The sequence below is a fragment of the Terrapene carolina genome, unplaced genomic scaffold (genome assembly GCF_002925995.2).
Source record: "Terrapene carolina triunguis isolate 2854851 unplaced genomic scaffold, T_m_triunguis-2.0 Scaffold189, whole genome shotgun sequence".
Lineage (NCBI taxonomy): Eukaryota > Metazoa > Chordata > Testudines > Emydidae > Terrapene > Terrapene triunguis.
The window spans coordinates 17,780,737-17,804,962 of NW_020664540.1; the positions used below are offsets into that span (position 1 = coordinate 17,780,737).

A 24,226-nucleotide genomic window follows, 5' to 3' on the forward strand; every position below is an offset into this window, starting at 1 on the left:
ATTTTGACGGCTGGTGCCACTTGCGAAAAAGCTCTGTCACGTCTTGGTCATGTGTGGGTTCTTGTGGAAATATTGCAGACTGTTTTGCTGTACTGGATTTCCATAGAACAGGATCAGAGGTGTGTAGTTAGTGATGGGTACGCTTGTGTGTGTGATACTGCATGTGCTGAGTACCCTCTTCTCCCATTGATGTTAGAGGGAACTCAGAAGACTCAGCTCCTTGTGATCCATGCCCTATAACTGCAAAGGGGCAGGGGGGAAGGGAGAGACCTCATATTATGATGGCCGTGTGGCTCATCAGCACATTAGGAATGTCTGGGCTGCTTCAAGTTTACCTTGGCTTAGGGGAGTGGATTAAGAACACTGGAACTGCTCCCAACATAAAACACGCCCACCTCCATGCACCAGCTGGCCTAGAGAGAGGTTTCAGGTAGGGAAAGAAGGCAATGTTAACTGATCCCACTGCACACCCCCAAAGATTCTTCCTGGAGCTTGCCTGAAAATGTGCAATGGAAAATCAAGGTGCTATGTGATAAGGGCCGTGTCAGGCTATTCATTTTCCGGGCAATTAGGACCTATGCAAAGCACGTTAAAGTGCATGGAAAGATTTTGATTAACAGTGGGCTTTGGATCATGCCCGTCGTGCCCTTCTCATATGGTTGATATGGCCCTGGCCCATGATTTTCAAAAGTGGCTAGTGATGTTTGGGCACCTCCATATTTGGGTGGCTGCAAGAGGGACTAAGTGTCAGAATGTATTACGTAGCCACCCTATGAAAATCAGTTCCCTTTAAAGTGTCTCAAGCTGGCCACCTACAAATTAAGGTACCCCAAAGTACTGCCACTTTTGAAAATCTTGACCCTGGCAGGCATGACAGCCAATTTGTTTGATTTAGATAGAAGACGCTTTGGCTGTCCTCTTTGAATTTCCCTTCTCACGAACAGAACCATTAAAGAATAAATGCAAACAAAGTCCTTTGCTCACCACTAATGAACTAGAAATATTAAATTCTCAAGTTCATGTTTCTTGAGATCTAATATTACATTCCTTCAAATTTCTATTCCAGCCTTTCTGAGAGACAAATATATTGCGACATTTCATTTCAACCATCCTGCAATGACAGTGCGTGGGTAGGCATATTCTTTAACACTCTCAACATGGATAGTTATTTCCCTGGACCGGGGTTCTATTTGTGTATATAGGCTGTTGAACTTGCTGCTGAGATGGTTGGTAACAGCTAGAGTTACAGAATATGCACCAGCAACGCCCCGTGAAAACCCTCTTAGCTCTTTCTTGAAATGAAGGTGTCATAAACATACAGCTAAGGGTAGCATAAAATCCCAACTTTACCTGTAAAGGGTTAAGAAGCTCAGATAACCTGGTTGGCACCTGACCAAAAGGACCAATGAGGGGAGAAGATACTTTCAAATCTGTGGGGGAAGGTTTTTGTTTTGTCTCTTTGTGTTGTTCTCTCTGGGTCAGCGAGGAAACAGGGCGGGGAAAATACATCTCCCAAGGCCAGACCTGAACTAAAGGCCTCTAAGATTACAAATCGTAAGTAATAGGAAGGAAATGCATTAGATTTTGTTTTAGCTTGTGAATTTTCCCTGTGCTAAGAGGGAGGTTTATCCCTGTTTTTGTAACTTTAAAGTTTTGCCTAGAGGGGAATCCTCTGTGTTTTGAATCTTTTTTGTTACCCTGTAAAGTTATCTTCCATACTGATTTTACAGAGGTGATTCTTTTATCTTTTTTTAAAATAACCTTCTTTTAAGAACCTGATTGTTTTTCAGTGTCCTAAAGACCCAGGGGGGGTTGATCTGTGCTCACTTTGTAACCAATTGGTGAGGATATTATTCTCAAGCCTCCCCAGGAAAGGGGGTGAAGGGACTTGAGGGATATTTTTTAGGGGGGGGAGATAGGGCTCCAAGTGGCCCCTCCTTGAATGTTTGTTTAAATCACTTGGTGGTGGCAGCTGTACTCATCCAAGGACAAGGAAGGATTTGTTCCTTGGGGAAGTTTTAACCTAAACTGGTAGAAATAAGCTTAGGGGGTCTTTCATGCGGGTCCTCACATCTGTACCCCAGAGTTCAGAGTGGGGAGGGAACCCTGACAGAAGGACATAAAGGGGCAAAGACTGTATTCACCAATAATGATGTGTGGCTTTCTGCACTAGGACAACTCACATGTGGAAAGTGACAGATTGCAGAAAGGCTGTCTAGGCCCGAGAACCACTTCCAGGTTTAGATAAGTGTGGGGATGTAGTGAGCTTGAGCTAAGAGGGGGCTGCCTTTCCTTTCCAGAACATTACATCTGAATCCCAGGGAGAGTAGGCCAATGAACATGTGTTTTTTTAACCTGAGTATCTGCTCCAGCTAAAAGTTTGAGTAGTTCCTTTGAGTACCACTAATGGTGAATATAGCCCTTACGGGCCACACGTTGGTGAAGCAATATTTGCAAACACATCACAATGTGTATTTGCTTTGATGCAGTAGCACTGGACAGAAGCTGGAAAATCCACAGCCTCCTTTAGCTGTGTGGGAGGCCACAGAATTCAACCATTCTGTTTCTCTATCCATCCCTGTACATTATACAGGTCATCCCCATGGAGCACAATCAAATTCTGTATCCCCCACCGCGCCATCACGTATTCCACATACGCCACATCATGCATGGCAAAACAATACTTTAGAAATGTTTTGTAGAGGTGAACAAATGTGTCTGACTATTTTTGTATCCTTCCCCTGGTAAAAGCTGTTACTGTGAGTCCAACAGTTCAGGGTAGAGAATAACTGAAAGGAGGGGGGAGGGATAGCTCAGTGGTTTGAGCATTGGCCTGCTAAACCCAGGGTTCTGAGTTCAATCCTTGAGGGGGCCATTTAGGGATCTGAGGCAAAAATCTGTCTGGGGATTGGTCCTGCTTTGAGCAGGGGGTTGGACTAGATGACCTCCTGAGGTCCCTTCCAACCCTGATAGTCTATGTTCTTTTAAAGCACCTCCACAACTGCTTTAATAGACACAATGACATTAAAGTCTGATCCCTCAAGAAGTGCTAAGGCTAGGTTCTGCTGGGAAGCTGCTCCTTCCAATGTTCCAAAGCTTCCATTTCTACCTCTGCAGAGTTGCTGGTTATCAACTGCTGATGTACAGTGATTATGATATACACTCTCTCTCTCTGTCTTTTCACACACAGTGAAGCAGTCCAACAATGCCCCTTCCTATGTCCATTGGGCAGCGGGTGGGTGAGGTGGCAGTTTGGTCAGTTCATCAGGGGAATGGCCAAATCATAAGAGAGAATAGCTCATGCCTAGACATGTTGGAGTCAAGCCATTCCTTGTACCTCTAAGTGCACATAGGAATGTGCTTGGAGGGGAGAGACCCCTTTGCTTCCAATTGGCCAGCCAGGGAAGGATGAAGGGAACTGATTGGCTTTCACAGGCCTCTTCTCAATGTGTAAAGCCTTCCCAAGCATCGGGGGCCATCCTGCCATATGGCTGCTCTCCGTCCCTGTAGTTGCGGGATATTGAGCTGTGTTTCCAGGATGCCAGGAGTCTGACCGATGGCCTGTTTTGGGAATTAGGAAGGAGAGTTTTTTTTCTTCCATTGGGTCATATTGGCAGAGGCTGGAGGTATTTTTGCTCGCCTCACAACATTGTGGTGTTCAGGTTTAGGTTAAAAGAAGTAAGTACAGAAATTTTAATGCTAAGAGATAATAGAAGAATGCTTAACTAGTCTCGACTAGTGGCTGATGTCCATGCAGATAAAGAATAAAAGGGCAATATCCCAGGGGAGAATGAAATCCACAATATGGCTGGGTGATCTTTTGCCTCCAAGGAGAAAGGGAAGGGAGACCTGATTTTTTTTTCAGAAGTCTTGGAGCACTGGAGAGGTTCCAAAGAATTGAATTAAAGCTAATGCTGTGCTAATATTTGAAAGGATAAACAGAATGAGCCAGGTAATTGTAGGCTTGTCAATCTGACATAGATCATGGACAAAATAAAGGAATGGCTTGAATGTAATAAAGAAAAAAATAATATAATTAATGCCAATTAACATGGGTTTATGGAAAATAGATCTTGTCAAATTAATTGCCTTTTTCTGATAAGATTATAAATTAGGTTGATAAAGGTAACAGTGTTGATGTAGTGTAGATTTCTGTAGGATGTGTGACTTAGCACCACGCAACATTCTGAATAAGAAACAGGAACAAAACAAAATCAACCTGGTACATATTACATGGATTAAAAACTGTCGGACAGATCTCAGAATGTTACCGTAAATGGGAATCATCGAGTGGGTGTGTTTCTACTGGGTCCTGCAGAGATTGGCTCTCGGGCCTCCACCATTTAACACTTTCATCAATGACCTAAATGAAAACATAAAATTATTATTGATAAAGTTTACAGATGACACAAAAATTAGGGGAGTGGTAAATAATGAAGATAACAGGTCACAGATACAGAGCGATCTGGAACGCTTGGTAAACTGGACTTAAGCAAACAATGCTTCTTTCAGTACAACCACATGTAAGGTCATAAATGCAGGCTCTACTTACAGGCTGAGATACTCTGTCCTGAGAAGCAGTGACTCTGAAAAAGACTTGAGAGTCGTATGGGATTAGCTGAACCTGAGCTCCCACTGGGCAAAAGGGTTAATGCGATCCCTGGATGTATAAACAGGGGAATCTCCAGTGGGAATAGAGAGATTATTTTACTTCTGTATTTGGCACTGGTCCAACCACTGCTGGAATCCTGTGTCCAGTTTTGGTGTCCACAATTCAAGAAGGACGTTGAAAGATTGGAGAGGGTTCAGAGAAGAGCCATGAGAATGAGGAAAGGATTTGAAAACCTGCCTTAAAGTGATAGCTTCAAGGAGATCAGTTTATTTAGCTTAACAAATAGATGGTTAAGGAGTGACTGACCAGTCTGTAAGTACCTACGAGCGAAATAGAAATTTGATAATAGAGGGCTCTTCAGTGTAGCATACAAAGGTATAACAAGGTCCAGTGGCTGAAAGTTAAAACTAGGCAAATTTAGACTGTATAATAAGGTGCAGACTTTTCATAGTCAGGGTAATGAACCATGAGAACAATTTTCCAGTGGTTGAGATGGATTCTGCATCACTGGAAATTTTTAAATCAAGATTGGATGTTTTTTTTCTAAAAGGTTATGCTCTAGTTCAAGCAGGAATTAATTCAGGGAAATCCTACAGCCTGTGTTACACGGGAGATCGGATTACATGATCACAATGCTCCTGTTTTTATAATCTATGACATCTTCACAGGCTGAGAGCCCTCTTGGCATCATCTACCCCCCTTTGCAGAGGGTGGAGGCAGAAGAGGATTCAGAAGTGAGCTGAATCCCGGGGTTAGGATGACGAGGGTCTACCCTGAGTTATTGGTTATATGTTGGGAACCCTGTAACCCTGCACTGAACCCAGTAAAATTCCTGGTATATGAGAGATGGAGGGTGGATAGCAAGTCCCTTCCCAGTTGTTAAGTTCATAAATTTGCATCCTGCTGCTTAAATCTACCCATATCTGTCTTTCATTCACCTATATGTCCTGATCCATCTAAACATTGTGTGCAATAACATTTCAGCAATGTCTCCCAGCTGTAAATAGCATACACTACAATAGTTTACTTACTCAATTTTAAGGATCTGCAAAGAAAGTATTCACCTTGATTTTCTGCTGTTATTGATGGGAAAGTCACCTGTATTGTTAACGAGGATATCCTGGGGTTGTTATTTGTAGGTAACATCGCTACTAGACACAATGAATTTGCGCTATAATGACATTACTTCTAGGAGACGCATGCTGGTCATGAGCCCCATGTTGCAACTCTTATGAAAACAGTGGGACTTCTGTGTGCAGATCAAAGGCTGTATACATGTAGAGGACACGGTTAGATAATATAAGTGCTGATTAGTAGGCGGATGAATAAGAATATAAACAATCTGCTAGAATCTAACCCTAGAATTTCCATTCTGTATTACACTGAACACAGCCCAGACGCATAAGCTTACGTGAGGCTCCCATATATGGAAAGGAGGAAAATCCTTTCCAGGCTTTGCTGCATTTCATTTAGGCATATTTGACTTGTGCTGCTCTGTTAGAAATGACTCTGCTGACCCAGGTGGAATGATGGGAGCTTTATATAAACAGCCTCATTTCTGTCCCAGTTATGTGCTTGCTTTACAACAGAGACAGGTCCCTGCTGCGATGAAGACTTGCCGTAAGTCTCATGCTCTAGGATGCTGATGGTCTGAGGAGCCATGCCCACATTTCAAACCGGAAAAGAAGATATGGGAGGCAACCTGAGCTGCTTAAGGGATAAGGGGTCAGAGATTTCGGGCAGGGGAGGTTTAAAATTTTAACCACAAAGTTCACCACTTGGTGCCCCTAAATAACCCGTTCCAGTCCAGGATACTATCCCCACCTCACCTGACTTTCCCCTGGGATGGACTCTTCTCTTCCACCCAAGTCCTTTATCCATCATGTCCGTATGGTCAACCCAGCTTACCCAGCGCACCCTGGCAGACACTGCTTGAGCACCTGCACTTTGCTCCGATTGTGCTGTTTTCTGGGTGTGCACTGAACAGTGAACAGATCAGTGAAAGAATCAGACACATTATGGTATCTTTCTTAAGAGCAAATACTGTATTCAGTGCTCTGCATAACGTTCCCTAACTCTCCAAATCGTAGACCGTTTGGGGCGAGATTTCTCACGCTTGATCTCAGTTCAGAAGTGTGATTTGTGAGTGTTGTTTTCCTGATCACTTAAGGAAAACCAAACCCTATCTGTTTTATGGTGGCACTTCACCAAATGCAAGAAGCAGCTGATGCTACAAAAAGCACCTCCGTTTTTATTACAAAAATGTAATCTCAAAGGAAAATGGTAACACTGATTTTTTTCTGAAGTATCCCCAGGTTTTGACCAATTAGCCTGCAGACCAGGTAGATTGCAGTACTTATTTATGATGGGGGGAGAGTTCCACTAAGGGCTGTAACATGTAGTGATGACATTTTGACCTGGAAACGCCAGCCAAGGACTAGGCTCCAGTGTACTCGTCAATGTAATCCATGTCCAACCTTTTTTGTTTTATTACAGTATGATACGAAAACACTTTCCTGCCTCTGCACTTCAATACATAATTCAAGTTAGTCATTTCTTTAAATGCCCAGGTAACTTAAAGTGGTTTCGGTTATAAAACTTGGCAAGTACATGGGGCCAAATCTTCAGCAGAGTTGGCATAATAGAATGCAGCTGATGATCTGGTCCATAGCTCTCCATAAGGAATGTGTGTTTTAATTTTTAAAAGGGATTGACAAATTAGGGACTTCATAAATGAGAGAGAATTGTATCCCCCATACATATCGGACAATATTGTCCTTACTGACACCAGGACACGCTGGGACTGGTCCAGTTCCCATTAAAGTCAGTGGAAAGATGCCCACTGCCAGGGCCGGCTCCAGGGTTTTGGCCGCCCCAAGCAGCCAAACAACAAAAAAAAGCCGCGATCGTGATCTGCGGCGGCAATTCGGCAGGAGGTCCTTAGCTCCGAGCAGGAGCGAGGGACCGTCCGCTGAATTGCCGCCGAACAGCTGGACTTGCCGCCCCCCTCCGAAGTGGCCCCCCCAAGCACCTGCTTGGTAAGCTGGTGCCTGGAGCCGGCCCTGCCCACTGCATCGAATGAGAACTGGGTTAGCTGTGTAGTGTACAGTTATGCATCGATATCCGTAACTCTCTCTCACGTGGCCTGGCAACTGGCAGTGCAAATTCCACATGCCCTAGGGCTGTGCACCCCAGACTTCAGCGCACCTAAGAGTGTATCCAGGTAAAGCAGGGGAGGTGCACGACCTTCTGTGATCATTCTGAGATCATCCCAACAGGAGACCCAGCAGAGGAAGGAGGAGATCATTGCCAGAAGGGAAATGGGGAGAGTCAGGACTGGTCCTCCCAGGAGTCTCCAACCAGGCCTCACTTATCAGTGGTTACAGACCCTTCCTGGCTCAGTGGCCCATGGCTGGCTGTGACTATGTGTAACACCTCAGAACAGGTCAGTGAGCTAGTTCTTAATAGAATCGATCGTTTGCCTTCCTTTACACTGCTGCATCCTGGCATTTAATCCTTATTTGGCCAAATGTCATGGCTACAGCTATTGGATCACTTATCTCCACTCTCTATATAGTTCCAAGGACAGTCTTTGCTGAATAGCACCATCTGCCGGAAGCAGCACAATGGCACGGTTGCAGATTTGCATTTATGATGCCTCTGTCCTAGCTCAAAGCAAATGATTTCAGTGAGGGCTTAGTTCCCCCAGGCCCAAGTGAACCATCTTCAAAAGAGACATTTGGTGAATTCCAAAACAATATCCAGCTACCAAATTTCACAAATCAGGTGCTTAATGTTGTGGTGTTAAATTCTCATTCAGAAAGTAAGGCTTGTGTGTTAGGATGGAATTGGAAGTGTACACGAGTCCTTGTTATATTAGAAAAGGTGACTATGTTCCACAGGTTCCCAGGTTGTGACGAGAGCCTGATAATGTATCCATTTCGTAGGCCCCTAGAGATGCCATTGTGGTCATCTGCAGTAGAGGGGGGGAAGATTATTATTTGCGTTCAGCAAAACTGTACTCAATAAAGGTAGACACAGGAAAGGTGCTTAAACTCCCAGGTGACTTTTTCCTCTGAAAGATAAGTATGAGCCCAAGTAATAAAGGGTCAATATGCAACATAAACATATTTGTCTATCCTTGGCATAATGTGGCACCAACAGAATGGAACATTACAAAGATATGGGACTTTTTCATACAGTTAGTTCTAAACTTTTCCTCCAGCAGCTACCTGTGATAGCAATAATGTCCTCAGCCTAGGAACTTTCCCTAGGCATCAATGACTGACTGAGGTTCCTGGCTCTCACCTTCACCTCAGGGGGTCATGAATCCTCAGGAAATACCCTGGGCCTTCATCGTTATTGCTGAAATAAATGTCAGGGTTACGTGTTTTGCATAGTGTGGTTTGGACCAAAGGTTTTTGTCTTTTCTCGTTATATTTTTTCATCTCCCATTTCATTTCCCTTTTTCACTTTTCCCCACCTTACTGGCTTTCCGTAGCAATGATGGCCATTTGTATATATGGGCACTATGGTTATGAGTGGTAATGAAGCCGAAGCCCCTCTGTGTCTAAAGCACAAGGCCCTAACACTAGAGTGAAAGGAGAGCTCCTTCAGCTGTGCTACAGTCATAGTCTGTATACCATCATTGCAGGGGACAGCTACTAGAGGGAGACACGACCGTACATGCTTGGCCAGTGCATTATACCTTCACAGTATTGTAGTTCCTTCAGTCCTTAATACTTCTTAATCCATTGTTTATAACAGTGACACACATTGGAAATGCCTGACCCTCAAACTCCATTTGGTTATGCTGGGTTCAGCGACCAAGGTGTCTGAAACCTACCCACCCTGTCTATATCCTTTGGCTAACTTGAGCCGCAGACTAGCTTGGACAGGTTGCTAGCTGTGCCACACATGATTAGTGCTAGAAGTTCTCTCTGTATAATTTAAGTTGCGACTCACTTTCGGTTGTGAACTTACTCTTGATCCTCCCCTTCCCCAGGTGGGTCAAACCAAGCCAATCTGTCTGAAATTTTGCACATGTTGAGTGAAGTCTTCATCCCATTAAAATCAATGGTAAAACACGTATTGACTTCAGTAGGGCTGGGATTTCACCTGTGGTCTTCTACCAGGTTACGACGTCATTTAATTTTCATAATGTTTGTGGGTAATTAGACAAAGGTGATATTAAAGAGTATTTTGAATACACACATTATAATCTCTGGGAGATCTGATGTGACTGTTACAATGTGCACAGCTGCAGTCTGCAAACATTGACATGTTGGTGGGTTTGGACACAGAAGAAGGGAGATCAGGATGACAGAAGCAGGAAACAAGGCCTGGAAAGCTCTGGCCTAGAACAGGGTTTCTAAGAGCCCCAGGTCACCAAAACCGATTATTCTCATGGACTGTTTTGGCGTACCTAATCCCATAAAGGTCCTTTACATTCTCTGAGCACAGGCTCCAGTGGAGATTTGCAGTTGTTTACATGACAATAATATTTCACGACATGCAAACACATTCAATCTTTCATAGACTATATGTTTTAGTAATCTGTCTCAGAACATTTTGTAACGTTTTTTAAATACTTGAGGAAATTCCCAGACAAAAACTTTGTTAAACTTGAGGGGTTTTATTTTTCAAATTTTACCTGAACTTAAAATTTTTTGGCTTTGTAATGTTTCTTTTGATAAAAATGCAATGTTGTTTTAAAAGTTACAACTCTCATTCCAGCGCAACCAATTTTTGTTTGTCTGATAACTGTACTAACGCTAACATTATAGGCAGAGCTGTGCAGAGGATGGAGGTTCCATTTCATGAAGTATTTCGAGATTTCAACATTTGACTTCATTCCAAATTGCAATGAAAATTTTAAATTTTCAAATTCTCCATAAAGGAAAGTTTAAAAAAAAATCAGTCAATTTTTGTCAATCAAAAAAAGGTGTTTCTATAAAAATCAAACTCTTTAGTTTTGATTTTGACTTTTTAAAATGTTTTATTATTTTATAATACATAATATAATACAAAATCCAAAAAATCAAAACAAAAAAATCAATTTGCAGATTCCAAAACCCAGAGAGACCACTGTGGTCATGTAGCCTGGCCTTCTGTATAATGCAGGCCACAGAACTTCCCTGAAATAGTTCTTGTTTGAACTAGAGCATATCTTTTTAAAAAATCCAATCTTCATTTAAAAAATTGCCAGTGATGGAGAATCTACACCCGTTTCAAAAAGAAAAATTGAAATTGTTCATTATGAAAATGCTGAAATGTCTGATTTAGACTTTGTCAGACTTTTGGGAGGCAGAGGGCCGTCTGAAATGACATTTCAGCAAAATTGATCTGATTTTTCAAAGCATTTCAGTTTCAACAATAACGTATATTCCAACAGAATTATGGTTCTCTCCAAGTTTTTCCAGCCAGTTCTAATTGTAAGTAAAGTGTCTCCTCCTTCACTGAGAAAATACATTGCATGTAAAGATGTTAATGGCATTTCTGTGTTTGAGTCAAGAAATACCCTAAGGCGATTGCATTTTAATAAGAGCTCAAATATCATTTCATCATATGTACAGCAAATCATATTAGCTTTTCCTAATTTAAGGAACAAAAATTCATACACTATGGTAAACTGTTAGTATATCACAGTGTATTTGAAAATGCCACTTCCAACTCTGTGTTTACTGTGCAATATCTGCAGATGTATCTAAATAATATACTGTGGATATAACTATATCTTTGTAGGACTAGGACTGAAGTATGGAACGGAGGTATTGTATTGTCAGGTTGCGGTACATGATGTCATTTGGAATTGATTCTGTTGTGTGTGGCAGCTATGCTTAATGTATTTGCTCTGATGGAGAATTTGGAGCAGGGGTGGGAAAACTACAGCCTGTGGGCCGGAACCAACCTGCGAACCATTTTAAGCCGGCCCGTGAGCTCCCACTGGGGCACCGGGTCAGGGTGCCTCACCACGCGGCTCGGCTCTGCTCCGGCGCTCCAGCCGGGGTGCTGGGTTGGGGGGGCTGCACCACACGGCTTGGCCCCGGTCTGGCCCTGCAGCACTCCAGCCGGGGCATTGGGTTGGGGGGGCCTACCACATGGCTCCTGGAAGCCACAGCATGGCCCCACTCTGAGGGTTGGGGCCCGTTCCACCCGTAGGAGCCAGAGAAGGGACATGCCACTGCTTCCGGGAGCCACTTGAGGTAAGCGCCGCTCAGAGCCTGCACCCCTGAGCCCCTCCCCATGCCCCAACCCCCTGTCCCAGCCCTGATCCCCCTCCCGCTCTCCAAACCCCTCAATCCCAGCACAGAGCACCCTCCTGCACCCCAAACCTCTCATCCCCAGCCCCACCCCAGAGCCCACGCCCCCAAACGGAACCTGCACCCCTTCCTGCACCCCTGCCCCAGCCATGATCCCCCTCCAAACCCCTCGGTCCCAACCCAGAGCACGCTCCTATACCCCAATCTCCTCCTCCCCAGCCCACCCCAGAGCCCGCACCCCAATCCCAATTTTGTGAGCCTTCATGGCCCGCCATACAATTTCCATTCCCCAATGTGGCCCTCAGGCCAAAAAGTTTGCCCACCCCTGATCTGGAGGCATAATAGTCTGAATATCCAATGTCAGTCACTTTAGCCATGCAAGACCTCTTTGTAGATGATCTCTTTATTTAGCAGACCAATTTTCTCCTGGACCAAAAATGACACTTGAGAATTACTTAATAACAAAGGAGAAATGAACAATCTTAGTGCATTTTTTCCTCAAGGGGTGAGAAATTTAAAGGTAGACTTGAGATGTGCATGTAGCAAAAGGGCCCTTCACAAAATGGTACTGTAGCAGATGAATAAAGATTGCAGTTGAAAAATCGAATCGTTCTTTTGAGAACTGTTTTATCATTCCGTGTTTTTGTATGTCTGTGTTCTGCAGGCAAAGCCTATGCCCCAGAGTTCTACTACGACACCTACAGTCCCCTCTGGCAGAACAGACCTCGGGTTTACTCCTACAGTCTGCAGTGGACTCAAATGAACCCAGATGCTGTGGACCGCATCCTTGCATACCGTTTAGGGATTAGACAGGTGAGGTTATAATTTGCTTCTTACAACAGGTGCCTGTTTACTGTTATGCCCTCTGTGAGAATTGCCCTGCCCTTTGTTTTCGTCTCATCTTGTGTGAAACTCAGAATTTATAATTTCCCCTCGGTGAAGATTTGCTGCAGTTCTGCAAAGTCCTGAACCACTTACAAATCCTTGAACCTAATTTGCATATTTCCAGTGTGACAACGCAGAGATTAAAGAGGTATTCCTCAGGGGGTTCAGAGCAGGTTCAGCTCAAGAGATACTAGAAAGATTACCTGAAAGAAACTTGCAACCAAATTAAACTTTTTATATCTAGCCATATATCTAGGTATCTTTTGCTATGCCTCCCTATAAAGATAGATAAATATAGAGATAGTTATATCTTTCATACACAGGCAGCTTGCAATCTTTGAGATCTTGAAAACTTTACTTAAACATATTTAAATATATATCCCTTGTGATTTTGACATTTTAGAACAGAACGGATGTAGTGAAGGGTGGACAGTACCAGTCCATCTGCAGAAGAACTATTACATTAATATACAAACGTTAGCAGTCAGAATTAGTCTGTCATTTGGGAATTTTTTAAAGCAACATCAGCTATGTACATTGCTAAACTGTGATTAACAGGCAATGCCTCCTCTTACTCCCACCCATAACATGTGGCCAAACAGACGGATGTTTTTGTACTTCTGTACTGATCTCAGTATGCCTGACCTAAACCTTGGAGGTATGTATTCTAAATTACAGTATATTATTGCTGGTTATTATGGTCCTCTCTGGATTCTGGACTACTTGTATGTGCTAAGCCCTACAGATGTACTGTAGCTTAATCACCATACGAGTTGAAGACATTTTGATCTACGGTATTTCTTCACATTGTAGAGGGGAAAATGCCTGATTCCAAAATATCCTTGTGGAATGGGTTCTTCCTCAGCCGCTAACACTTTCTCAGTCCAAGTTTTAACCCACAGCTGGTGGAGAGGTGACGTACAGCGTGAGGCAGACTGTATCTTCCCTTCTGAATGAATGTATCAGACCTGTGATGCCCCCAGACCTTACCAAGTCAAGCTGCAACTGCCCTGAACTCAAACTTACACTCCATTGTCCTACATGATTACGGCTGTAAGATTTCTGGTTGAAAAGTTGCAGTCATAGTTGGTTAAAGGGCTGGTTTTGGTGTAGCATGCAGCATGCCTTCCGAAGCAGGGCGGCAGTACAGAAGAGACGCTGTGGGTCCTGCTGAGTTTTTTGAAGGCAAGCATGATGGAGGAGGGGCCGGGCCAAATTTGAGTTGATGTGGTGACCCCGCGAGTGAATGGTGTTGCCACTTGGCGCACAGCTTCACATAATCGCTCAACTATAAAAAGCTGTTGTTGTGTCTTCTTTACAACCTTATACATGGTGGACTGAATCAAGCGATTGTGCAGGTTCTGTCATAATCTATTTGATATTAAATTGTTTTATGAGTATCAGTGGTTCAGGCCTTAGCCTTTCTTACTAGGGACTGCCACTAATTGTTTCTGAACTAGAAGGTTTGATTACATTGTACCTAAGAAAGCATGTTTGTGCTGAGGGAATATGGATCAGCTACTGTGGATGATTCTTAAAGAGAAACCTTTGTAAAATTATAAAGTGCGAAAGTATTTCTTCAGTCATGAATGGCCTTTTACTGGGCTGAGTTGTAGATGTGCTAAAGCATGCATACAATGGGAGCATGTTTCCTATACGATTAATCAATATATTTGTGCTGCCGTGAGTGTCTGGCTCTTTTGCGTTGGGCCTAGAATAGGTCAGAATGGTTTTGGCACAATGACTGTCACACTCAATAGCCTGGTCGTTAGGGCACTGGCACTTCCCCTGCTCTGTCTGATCCAGAAATCTTATGGATGAGGCACTGGACTGGGACTCAGGATATATGGTCCCCAGCAATGTCTCTGGCTTCAGGACAGCTGCTCTCAGTTGCTGCAGCTTAGTGAGTAGAGAACTGGACAGGGACTAAGGAGACATGGGGGGGTGTAGTCTCAGTTCTGTCACTAGCCTGCTCGGTGGCCTTGGGCATTTCCCTTCGCCCTCTGTAAAGTGGAGATAGTGGTATTGATCTCCTTTGCAGAGCACTTTGAGATCTGCCGCTGAAAAGTGCTGCCTAAAAGCTAAGTACTATTACTAGTAATCGGTTTGGATTAATGGGTCAGACTTGAAAGAACATCAGCCTCCAATGAGGCGATTTTACAGTTGGGGGAATTCCTAACGCAGCCCTCTTTTGGAACCTATTTTTTTCTATCTTTAGTTGAACTTCAAATAGAGATTTCTGTGTCCTCAAATACCTAGATCCATAGATGCACAGGGAACAGCAAGAGACGCTTACATTCTAGACTCAAAGAAAAGCCACAGTGGGAAGGCCTTCCCCTTAACAATTTGCTTCAGGAGAGATTGTGTCCTTTTCTGACGCGAAGAAGAGACTCCATTGGCTTCCATAGTTGTTGGTGATGTATCAAAATTATAAACTCTTTGGGGCAATGACCATGTATGTATATGTTTTGCACCTAACACAGTAGGGCCCTAATCCTGACTGGAACCTTTGAGTGCCACTATAATACTAACAATCATATATCCCAGACAGCCTCCTGATCAGTAAATTCTTCAACAGTCATGACATGAGTGGTAGAGCGGGTTGATTACCTCTTTCTTGAGCTACAATTACTACCTGCTAATAAAACAAAGAAAGACGAGGTCTTTCCTTTTATTCTGTGTAAGTGTGTCTGTGATCTTAAACGTATAATTTATATCTGAGAAATTACTGGCTACCTTTCATTCTTTATGTTAAGACCTTCCAGCTGACACTTGTGAATTGACTCTTCTACCAAAAGGAAATGCTGTAGGACATGTTAAGTGTTACACAGATTGGTGGTTAAAATAAAAAGGCCTCCAGGGTAGGCCTGGGAAGCAAATCAAAGAATGTTCCTAAAGATAAGAGTCTTTTTCAAAGGTTGGAATGTTAATAATGGGGAGTTTGCTTACCTTGGCAGTTACGATACACGCATGCTGAACGCCATGCAGGAGGATTTCAGCTAATGGAACAATTCACTGGCATTCAGTGTTGATAAATGCAAAGTAATGAACATTGGAAAACATAATCCCATACATGCAAAATGATGAGGTCAAAATTAGCTGTTACCAGTCCATAAAGAGATCTTGGAGCCATTCATAGATTCATAGATTCTAGGACTGGAAGGGACCTCGAGAGGTCATCGAGTCCAGTCCCCTGCCCGCATTGCGGATAGTTCTCTGAAAACATCCACTTAGGGTGCAGTGGGAGTCAAAAAAGATAACATAATGTTGGGAATCATTAGGAAAGGGATAGAAAATAAGTCAGTAAATATCATAATGTCACTGTGGTCCTCCCATACCTTGAATACTGCGTGCAGTTCTGGTTGCCCCATCTCAGAAAGATATATTAGAAATGGAAGAGGTACAGAGAAGGGCAGCATGATGATTAGGGGCATGGAATAGCTTCTATATGAGAGATTAAAAAGACTGGGATTGTCTAGCTTGAAAAAGAGATGACTAAGCAGGTTTATGATAGAAGTCTGTAAAATCATGACAGGTGTGGAGAAAGTGAATAAGGAAGTGTTATTTACTCCTTCTCGTAACACAAGAACTAGGGGTCACCCAATGAAATTAATGGGCAGCAGGACAAAAGGACGTATTTCTTCACACAACATAGTCAACCTTGGAACTGGTTGCCGGGGGATGTTGCGAAGGCCAAAACTATAACTTGGTTAAAACAGAATTAGACACCTCTATGCAGGATAGCTCCATCAATGGCTATTAGCCAAGATGGTCAGGGATGCAACCCCATGCTCTGGGTGTCCCTAAGCCTCTGACTGCCAGAAGCTGGGAGTGGATGACAAGGGATGGATCACTCAATAATCGCCCTGTTCTGTGCATTCCCTCTGGGGCACCTGGCATTGGCCACTGTCGGAAGACAGGACACTGGGCTAGATGGACCATTGGTCTGACACAGTATGGCCGTTCTTATGTTCTAAGCCTTTCTGGATCCAGCTGGCCTGATTCTCCTCTCACTTTGTAACAGAGCATACCAGCCCTTTAAGGATTGTAAAGGGAACCCACATGAGCCTGTACCAGGATTTCCTGGGACAGACAATGCTCTTCCTGATGAGGTGAAGTGGTCTCAGGGAAGCAGTCAGGACATCATGGTCCTGACTTTGGTTTTAGCCCCTGAGGCTGGTCTTCCGTGAATAGGAGGAGCTGGAACTTCCGAGGAATCAGGTTGGTCCCTTATGCTTCCAGCCAAGCTCTGTCTCTCAGAACTAGGAATCAGGGCCCCTGGTCACTCCTGGAAAGTGCAGGGCAGGTCGGTTTGTTTACCTGTGTCTTATTTATTTTGGAAGACTTGGCTGATCTGGCTGTTTTGATAAGACTTAGATAAAAAACACAGATGGGGAACTGACAAGTGCCCAGTACCCACCTTCTTTGTACAACCTGCCACATGCAGACTTCCCAAAGCATCCCAGCCAAGGAAACTTCTGTTGTTCTTGTGGCTATTGTTTATTATATGCAGGTTTCAAGCATTTGTTGGTTTTTTTTTTATTATTTTTGTGTTTGTTTCTATGTTTCTTTTTATTTGGCTGGCCACAAATGGCCTAGGGAGCAAGGTCCTCAAACACCTTCTTTAATTAAAAGAGAAGAGGGAGACTCTTATAAAAAAGGGGAAGGAGATGAATGCATTGGCAGGTTGGAGGATACTCCTGCCAGGTGGCCCAGAGACAAGATAACCCACAAGGAAGGCACTAGAAACTTAGAGCTAGAGGTGGAAGGCCCACAGGAACAGAGGTTCTCCTATGGTATTAGCAAATCCTGCAAGAGCCCAAAGTGGAACCCAGATATCCTGAGTTCCAGGCCATTTTATGAAGCACAAGACCATCCTTTCATCAGTCAGCCAATATTGAGCATATTGCTCTAAAATTAAAAGACTTCTGCATGGCTTTGTTTGAGAAAGTGGCCGTTTTAAAATTTCCTAAAGTGTTGTGAAGCACTAGTGGTAGATTATTGGGTAGATAGGAAGGTTAGTGTCTGTGTGTGATTAGATAAAGAGTGCCACATTTATCCCATTAACAAAATGTTTGTTACATTTCTAATGCTGAAACCAGAGACTTAAAAAACTTTTCCTGCTTTCCGTACAAAATAATCGATGCGTTGCTGTTTTATTCTGGGAAAAATTCAGGTAAAATTTTCAGAATATACAGTCTATGGCATGTTTATACCTGCTGGGTTCTTCGGTGTGAATTTAAAGAGACCGAAGCAAGGTGAACTATCTTGATGTCTTAATGCAATTTTCATAAAATGTTTGCTTTCTCCTCAACGTTTTGTGCATTTGGCAGACCGTTGTGGAAGCTTGTGCCTGGTATAAATGTAACAGTTCAATTGTTAAATAAAAAAGAAACCCAATGGTAAAAGATTGCAGACTAACTTTTTCCTCATGAAAAAGAAATTGTGGTGCTGTAAAATTGTTCTTTGATTATAGAGCACTCTAAGTAAATTGGGGTGTGTCAGCCAATCAGAGTGTAGTAATGCTGCAGAGTTAAAGGGATCTGTTTGTACGGTTTTCCCATTTATGCAGTCTCTGGTCTGACTGGCTCAGGCACTCACAATTTTGAAAATGTTTGCTGCCAGCACAGCAGAAGTTGAAAACTCCAAAATGGCAGTGAATGATCTCACCGCACATTAAGCAGTGGGGGCCATTGGCTGGCTTATTGGAAATGGTGTGTGCCCTTTAAGTGCTAGAGTGCCAGGGAGTGATTTTCAACTGCAGTGGCAGCCCAGGTCAGCATGACTCATTTCCCCCCCAGAAGAGAGGGGGAACTATATAGGTCCATGCCAGTGCAGGAAAAGCCCTCGCTTCCCAGGACCTGGTGGAGCAGCACCCACTCTCTTACTCACGGAAGTGGTAAAATACCAGGTTTCCTCAGGATGCGCTGTGGGCATTGCGCTAGTTGTTTCTTTCTCAGGGGACTGGGAAGGAATTTTCCCTTCACTGCCGGATTGGCCAAGGTGAAGCAGGTCCGGGGATTACTTAGTTGGGCGAACATAAAACGGGAGCTAGGTTATGATGTTGCAACTCATTATGTAAATGTGCGGCGGGTGTCCAGTGCAGATAAAATGGATTGGGAAGGGATTTAAAAGAGGTATTCTTTAAAGGAGCAGAAACAGGGGGCTCAGGGCTCCCATGACAGGTATGACAGGGAGCCAGCCCCTCCTCCTTTATATCCCATTGCTTAACCCTCTTTCAGGGGGGAGGGAGACGGGGAGGTGAAGTCCCAGCCGCGCGTTGGCTGGGGACCAGGATGGGTGGTGGGGAGGGCTGACAGAAGCTGTGCATTGAAATGATTATGGAATGACCTGCACTGTGCTCTTTTATTGGCCGGGTACTCCCAGACATTTAAGAATAAAGCTGCACTCTAATTAAATCACATCCAGTGTCTCCTGTCCTGTTTCCAGCAGAACAGGGACAATGAGAACACAGAGGGAAAAGAGTTGGGAATGGCCGACAGGGGATGGGTCTCTTGATGATTCCCTGTTCTGTTCATTTCCTCTGGGGCACCTGGCATTGGCCACTGGCAGAAGACAGGATACCGGGCTAGATGGACCTTTGGTCTGACCCTGTATGGCTCTTCTTATGTTCTTATGAGACAGAGGCCTGACTCTGTTATGCTACTTTAGGCAACTGTGGGGGGATAAGTAGGCCTTAGAGTGGTTGGAAACATCGCCCTGAAAATACCTCCTATGCAAGGAGCCTCCTTGGGCAGCATGTGGTGGAATTAAGGTCTATATGCGAGCTCTGTTTCCAGCCCCTGGCATAAGGAGTGGATCAGGAGCAGGCTGCAGCATAGGCACTATGGCTAATCGCTGCTTATCAGGCCCCAAGGGAGCCATCAGAAGCGAAGTTTAATTTAAAGCATCTCTGAGGCTGCTCTAAATTACATCTAGGGTTGGGAACACCCATGCCAGGTCCCAGAATAGGACCCACCTGGTCTGACTATCAGGGAGTGTTACCAGAAACAGCTCAGTATCTCTATGCCAAGATACTAGTATCATACACCGTGCCATAGGGGTAAAAGACAAAACTGATTCAGACACAGGGAGAGAAGTTAGGTGCAGAAGAACATGACACGGAAGAATCACATTAACCAGCCTTTTCAAGGGCAGATTGAAGAGAAGTTGGAGAGGAAGGTGCCTCAGATCCCAGCAAACTGTGATAAGTAGTTAAGAAAGATGTTGCATTTGGTTTAGTGATGGATCAGTGAAATCAAGAAAGACAAAAAAAGGGGGGCGGGGGCGGAGCCACCATCTTGTGAAAGAGCACCCACACAACCAAGAGTACCAACGCAACAGATAGTATATTATAATTTAAATGAAAGTGAGTTTTGTGAAATGTATTCACTTGAACATAGACAAAATCCAAGTTGCTGGAAACAAATGCTGTGTAAGTTACGTGAGAGGGGGACCTTTTGCCAGCTTCCACATACTCGGCCTGGTGCAGGGAAAAAGCCAGTTAAGATCAAGGCATTTTCATTTGCTCTGTCACAGAGCATGTATAAAAACTAGGAATTACGAATGCAAATATTTCCATTTTTCAGCCACCCAGAAACAAGTGCTCATGGCTGAAGTATTTCATTTGTAGGGGGGAAAAGAGAAGGTATAGAGAAGGCTAATTCAAATATATATTGAATGCTTTTAACATTTTTTCTTTATGAAAAATTTCAAACAGTCTCCAGCAGAGGAACATGTGCAGTCTTAAAGGGTTGTTCATGGCATGAATTGCTTTTGTGAGGCTAGATAAGGCTTTTTTTAAATTCGTCTTGTTACATCCGTTCTTGTGAAATAACAGAGAGAGAGAGTTTGGCAAATAAAGTGACTACAGCATGCGAAGGCATGTTTCTTATTGATTCTGTGGGGTTTGGTAAATTGAGTTGGAGATGCAACGGTGCTGTTTTACAGTTTTCATTTTGTAATATTATTGATAACTTAGGCTTATTCCACAGGAGATGGGGCTTGAATTCCAAATGTAGCAAGCGGAGCCCTGTCATTGTAAACATTATATGCAATGGCCAATATGGTAGGGAATGATTCTTTTAATTGAAACGTTAGAAATAGTACCGCTGCAAATTCTTCATATGAGTTAGGCAGGGGACTGTATTTGTGTGAAAATCATTCAGTTGGCAACAATAGATAGAACAATATTCAGAACATGAAGGTTGCTCAGTTAATCACTCAAAAATCAAGAAATCTCAAAGTTAAGGGTTTACCTGAAACCTTAACCCAGCAAATGCTGATGCTCTACTTCTGGTCTAGGAGCATCTTAGCTCACCAGTCCTATTTACGTTAATGGTGCTGCTGCTGGAATAAGGTCCTAGCTATTGAAGTTCTCCTTCAATGAGGTGCCTAAATGGACCTTTGACTCCCGCTGAAGATAATGGGCTAAATTCTCTTCTGGTGCAAATAGACAAAACTCCATTGAGGTCAATGGAACTGTATCCTTTGACACCAACAGGGAACTCAGGTCATTGAGCTAATGTCTGTCCTCGTGATGCTACACATGGGCAGTGTGACAGATATGATGGTATCCTGCAATGTCCTGGGCAAACCTTGTGGAATGAGGTTAAACCATATTGAGTTGCATTTAGTACCTTTGGCGTCCATTGTATTGCAAATGCAAATCTCTGCATACTGTGGAGATTTTCTCTGTGCTTTTCCCTTCTAGGTACTTGCTTTCCCTGCTGTTGACACTTATGCAATTCACAACATTACAGATGCCACATACGCTGCCACCATATATATGTCACAGAAGCTGGCATATTATGTCAATACAAGTAATTGCTGCCTGCTCAGACTGCCTTGATTAGTTTTTCATTATACAGTATAAACATGCAAGAGTAAATTTAAACCTGCTCAGCACATTACAGTACAAACCCTATATTTATGCAGCGGGTATGATGCACCGTTCTCTATTAGCACTTCTAGTATCTAGCTTGCATTAATGAATTTATCTCTTGAGCATTACGGGAAAGACAGTTGCTTTGTCCGGTCATGTATTAGCAGATACCAAATTGTATCCACTACAATAATTGAAAGAATGGGTCTTGAATGGACGCTTTCTGTTACTCTACCATTAATGTTGTTGTTTGTATTATTGTTGAGCCTAGGAGACCTAATCATAGACCCAGTACCCATTTGTGCTAGGGCCTGTACAAACAAGCAAACAGAACAAAATGACAGACCTGCGGCAAGGAGCTCACAATCTAAATATACGAGAGACAACAGATGGGGGAGCACAAGGAAACCGGGAGACGATATTGGTCAGTATGACAGGCAGTGGTCACAGCGCACAAGCTTCCTACTTGATCTGAAGTTTTTAGTAGGCATGACCACACAGGAGAGCTTTAAGAAGGGTTTTGACGGAGTACAATGACATGACTTTGGAGGTGTTTGCAGGGCGCTCATCCCAAGGATGAGGGGCAGTGTAGGAACCATAGTTTCTTGAAAAGTGACATACATTGGAGAGTGCTAGCAGTCTGGTGGGGCCTCACCCAATTGGTAGCACATTATGTCATCCCTAGGGACGTAGTATTTCCATAACTCCAAAGTTCAGTGCCTACAAAGAAGTAACAAACAGTTTAATAATAGCATTCATAAGATGGTATGCTCAGATTTCATTGTTCACTTAGGTTTTAGGAATTCTGAATCTTTCATATTTATTGTCATGGTTTGTTTGTTTTTTTAATTTTGTTTTTGTTAATTTTTCAATGGCCCCCTTTGAAAGGAACCCTCTTGCCAACTTGCTGAGACAGCCTAGATGCTTGCAAGTGGGCCCGGATTTCAAAAGAGCTCAGCTCCCATTTAGGCACCTAAACAAGTGGCCCGATTTTCAAAGGACCTCAGCACATTGGCTGTATGTTGGGTGCTCAGCTCCTTTGAAAATCTGTCCCCCAGTTTGGAAAACGTACCCTTGGGCTGTTTTGAAACGTTATTCCTTTGCTTGTATTATCTCATTCTTCTTATTATTTATAGGTATTAACATAGTGCCTAGAAGTCCTACCCATGAACCAGGATTCTTTGTGAAAAAGTTGGTCCCTGCTTACAATCTAATTATAAAACAAGAGAGAATGGATACATTCAGGGCAGTACACCAAAAGCATGTGGCAATATTGGTCATCATGACAGGCAGTGGTCTCAGCTTCCTAATTGTTGTCAAGTTTTTTATAGGCATCACAGCAAAGGAGCGCTTTAAGGAGGTATTTGAGGGATAAAATGCACTAGATCTGTGGATGTTTATTGGGGCAGCATGGGAGACAGCACAAAGGTGCTTGTTTGAAAATTTAACAAACAGGTGATGGAGGCCGGAACCATGGGCTGATCGGAAGCGGGAGTCGACATCTTGATAGTGTACATGAGATGATAGATAGGGTGGGGATAGGCCATGAAAGACCTTGAAAGTGAAGAAAAGTAGCTTATGTTTGATGTAATAAAGAAGGAGGAGTCCATGAAGGCAGGCAAAGAGAAGGGTGATGTGGCCAAAGCGGTGGGTTAGGGAAAAGATCTTTGCAGAAGCATTCTGAATAGATATGAGTGGGGCAAGACTGCATTTGTCAAGGTCAGAGAAAAGGATGTTGCCGTGAAAAAGGCACAAGGCAGAGAGAATTTTAGCTGTGCAGATGGGTAGGAAAGGCCGCATATTCTGTTCTGCAGAAAGAATCTACACAGGCTGGATGGAGAGAGGCCTGAGTCGAAGATGACACCCAGGCTACAGGCCTGAGTGCCAGGCGGGATGGTGGTGTTATCCACACTGATTGAGAAAAGAGGCAACAGGGAGGGTTTTAGCCATGTTGGACTTCAGCTGGTGGCTAGACATCCACAAGAAGATGTCAGAAAGATAGGCCAAGATTTTAGTTTGGACAAAAGGAGACAGGTCGGAGGTAGGGAGAACTGTGAGTTGTCAGCATAGACATGTTATTGAATTGTGTTTGCAGATGAGATTACCCAGAGATAATGTGTAGAGGGAGAAGAGAAAGAGTCCTCAATTAATTGTTCTTACAATAGCTAATACAGGTACACAGACTCACTCACACACACCACGTCTGTTCTTTACATGCACTCTCATGCTGCAGAGATGTCTGGGATTCCTAAGTCATATTCCTGACTTTGATTAACACTATCAGACTGGTAACTTACCAAAAGATGAATCCATTATGTGTGTGTGGGGGGAGGGAGGGATGGGGGCATTATCATAACCTTGTGCACAAAATGATGACAACAGCATGACCTTATACTTCAGTGAAGAATATGAAATTTCATATGCTTTAGAGTTTACGCTCTCATCTGTCATTACCAAAATTAATTTCCACATAAAAAATTCAGCCTGTGCATAGCATTATGCCTTAATTTTCATTACTTCCTTCTCAGCAGAAAACTCTATAATATGAATGGATTTCTGCTGATAAATGTAGTGGATCAGTCA

General features: G+C 43.4%; 1 protein-coding gene across 2 annotated transcripts in view; it reads left to right on the forward strand.

Annotated features, from left to right (window-relative positions):
* MDGA2 (MAM domain containing glycosylphosphatidylinositol anchor 2) overlaps positions 1 to 24,226 on the forward strand; it is a 636,169-nt gene that overhangs the window by 534,785 nt on the left and 77,158 nt on the right. For both annotated transcript variants that reach the window (XM_026654284.2, XM_026654285.2), the window contains exon 10: positions 12,539 to 12,687. In XM_026654284.2, coding sequence (XP_026510069.1) covers positions 12,539 to 12,687 — 149 coding nt within the window. The remainder of the gene's footprint in view (positions 1 to 12,538; positions 12,688 to 24,226) is intronic.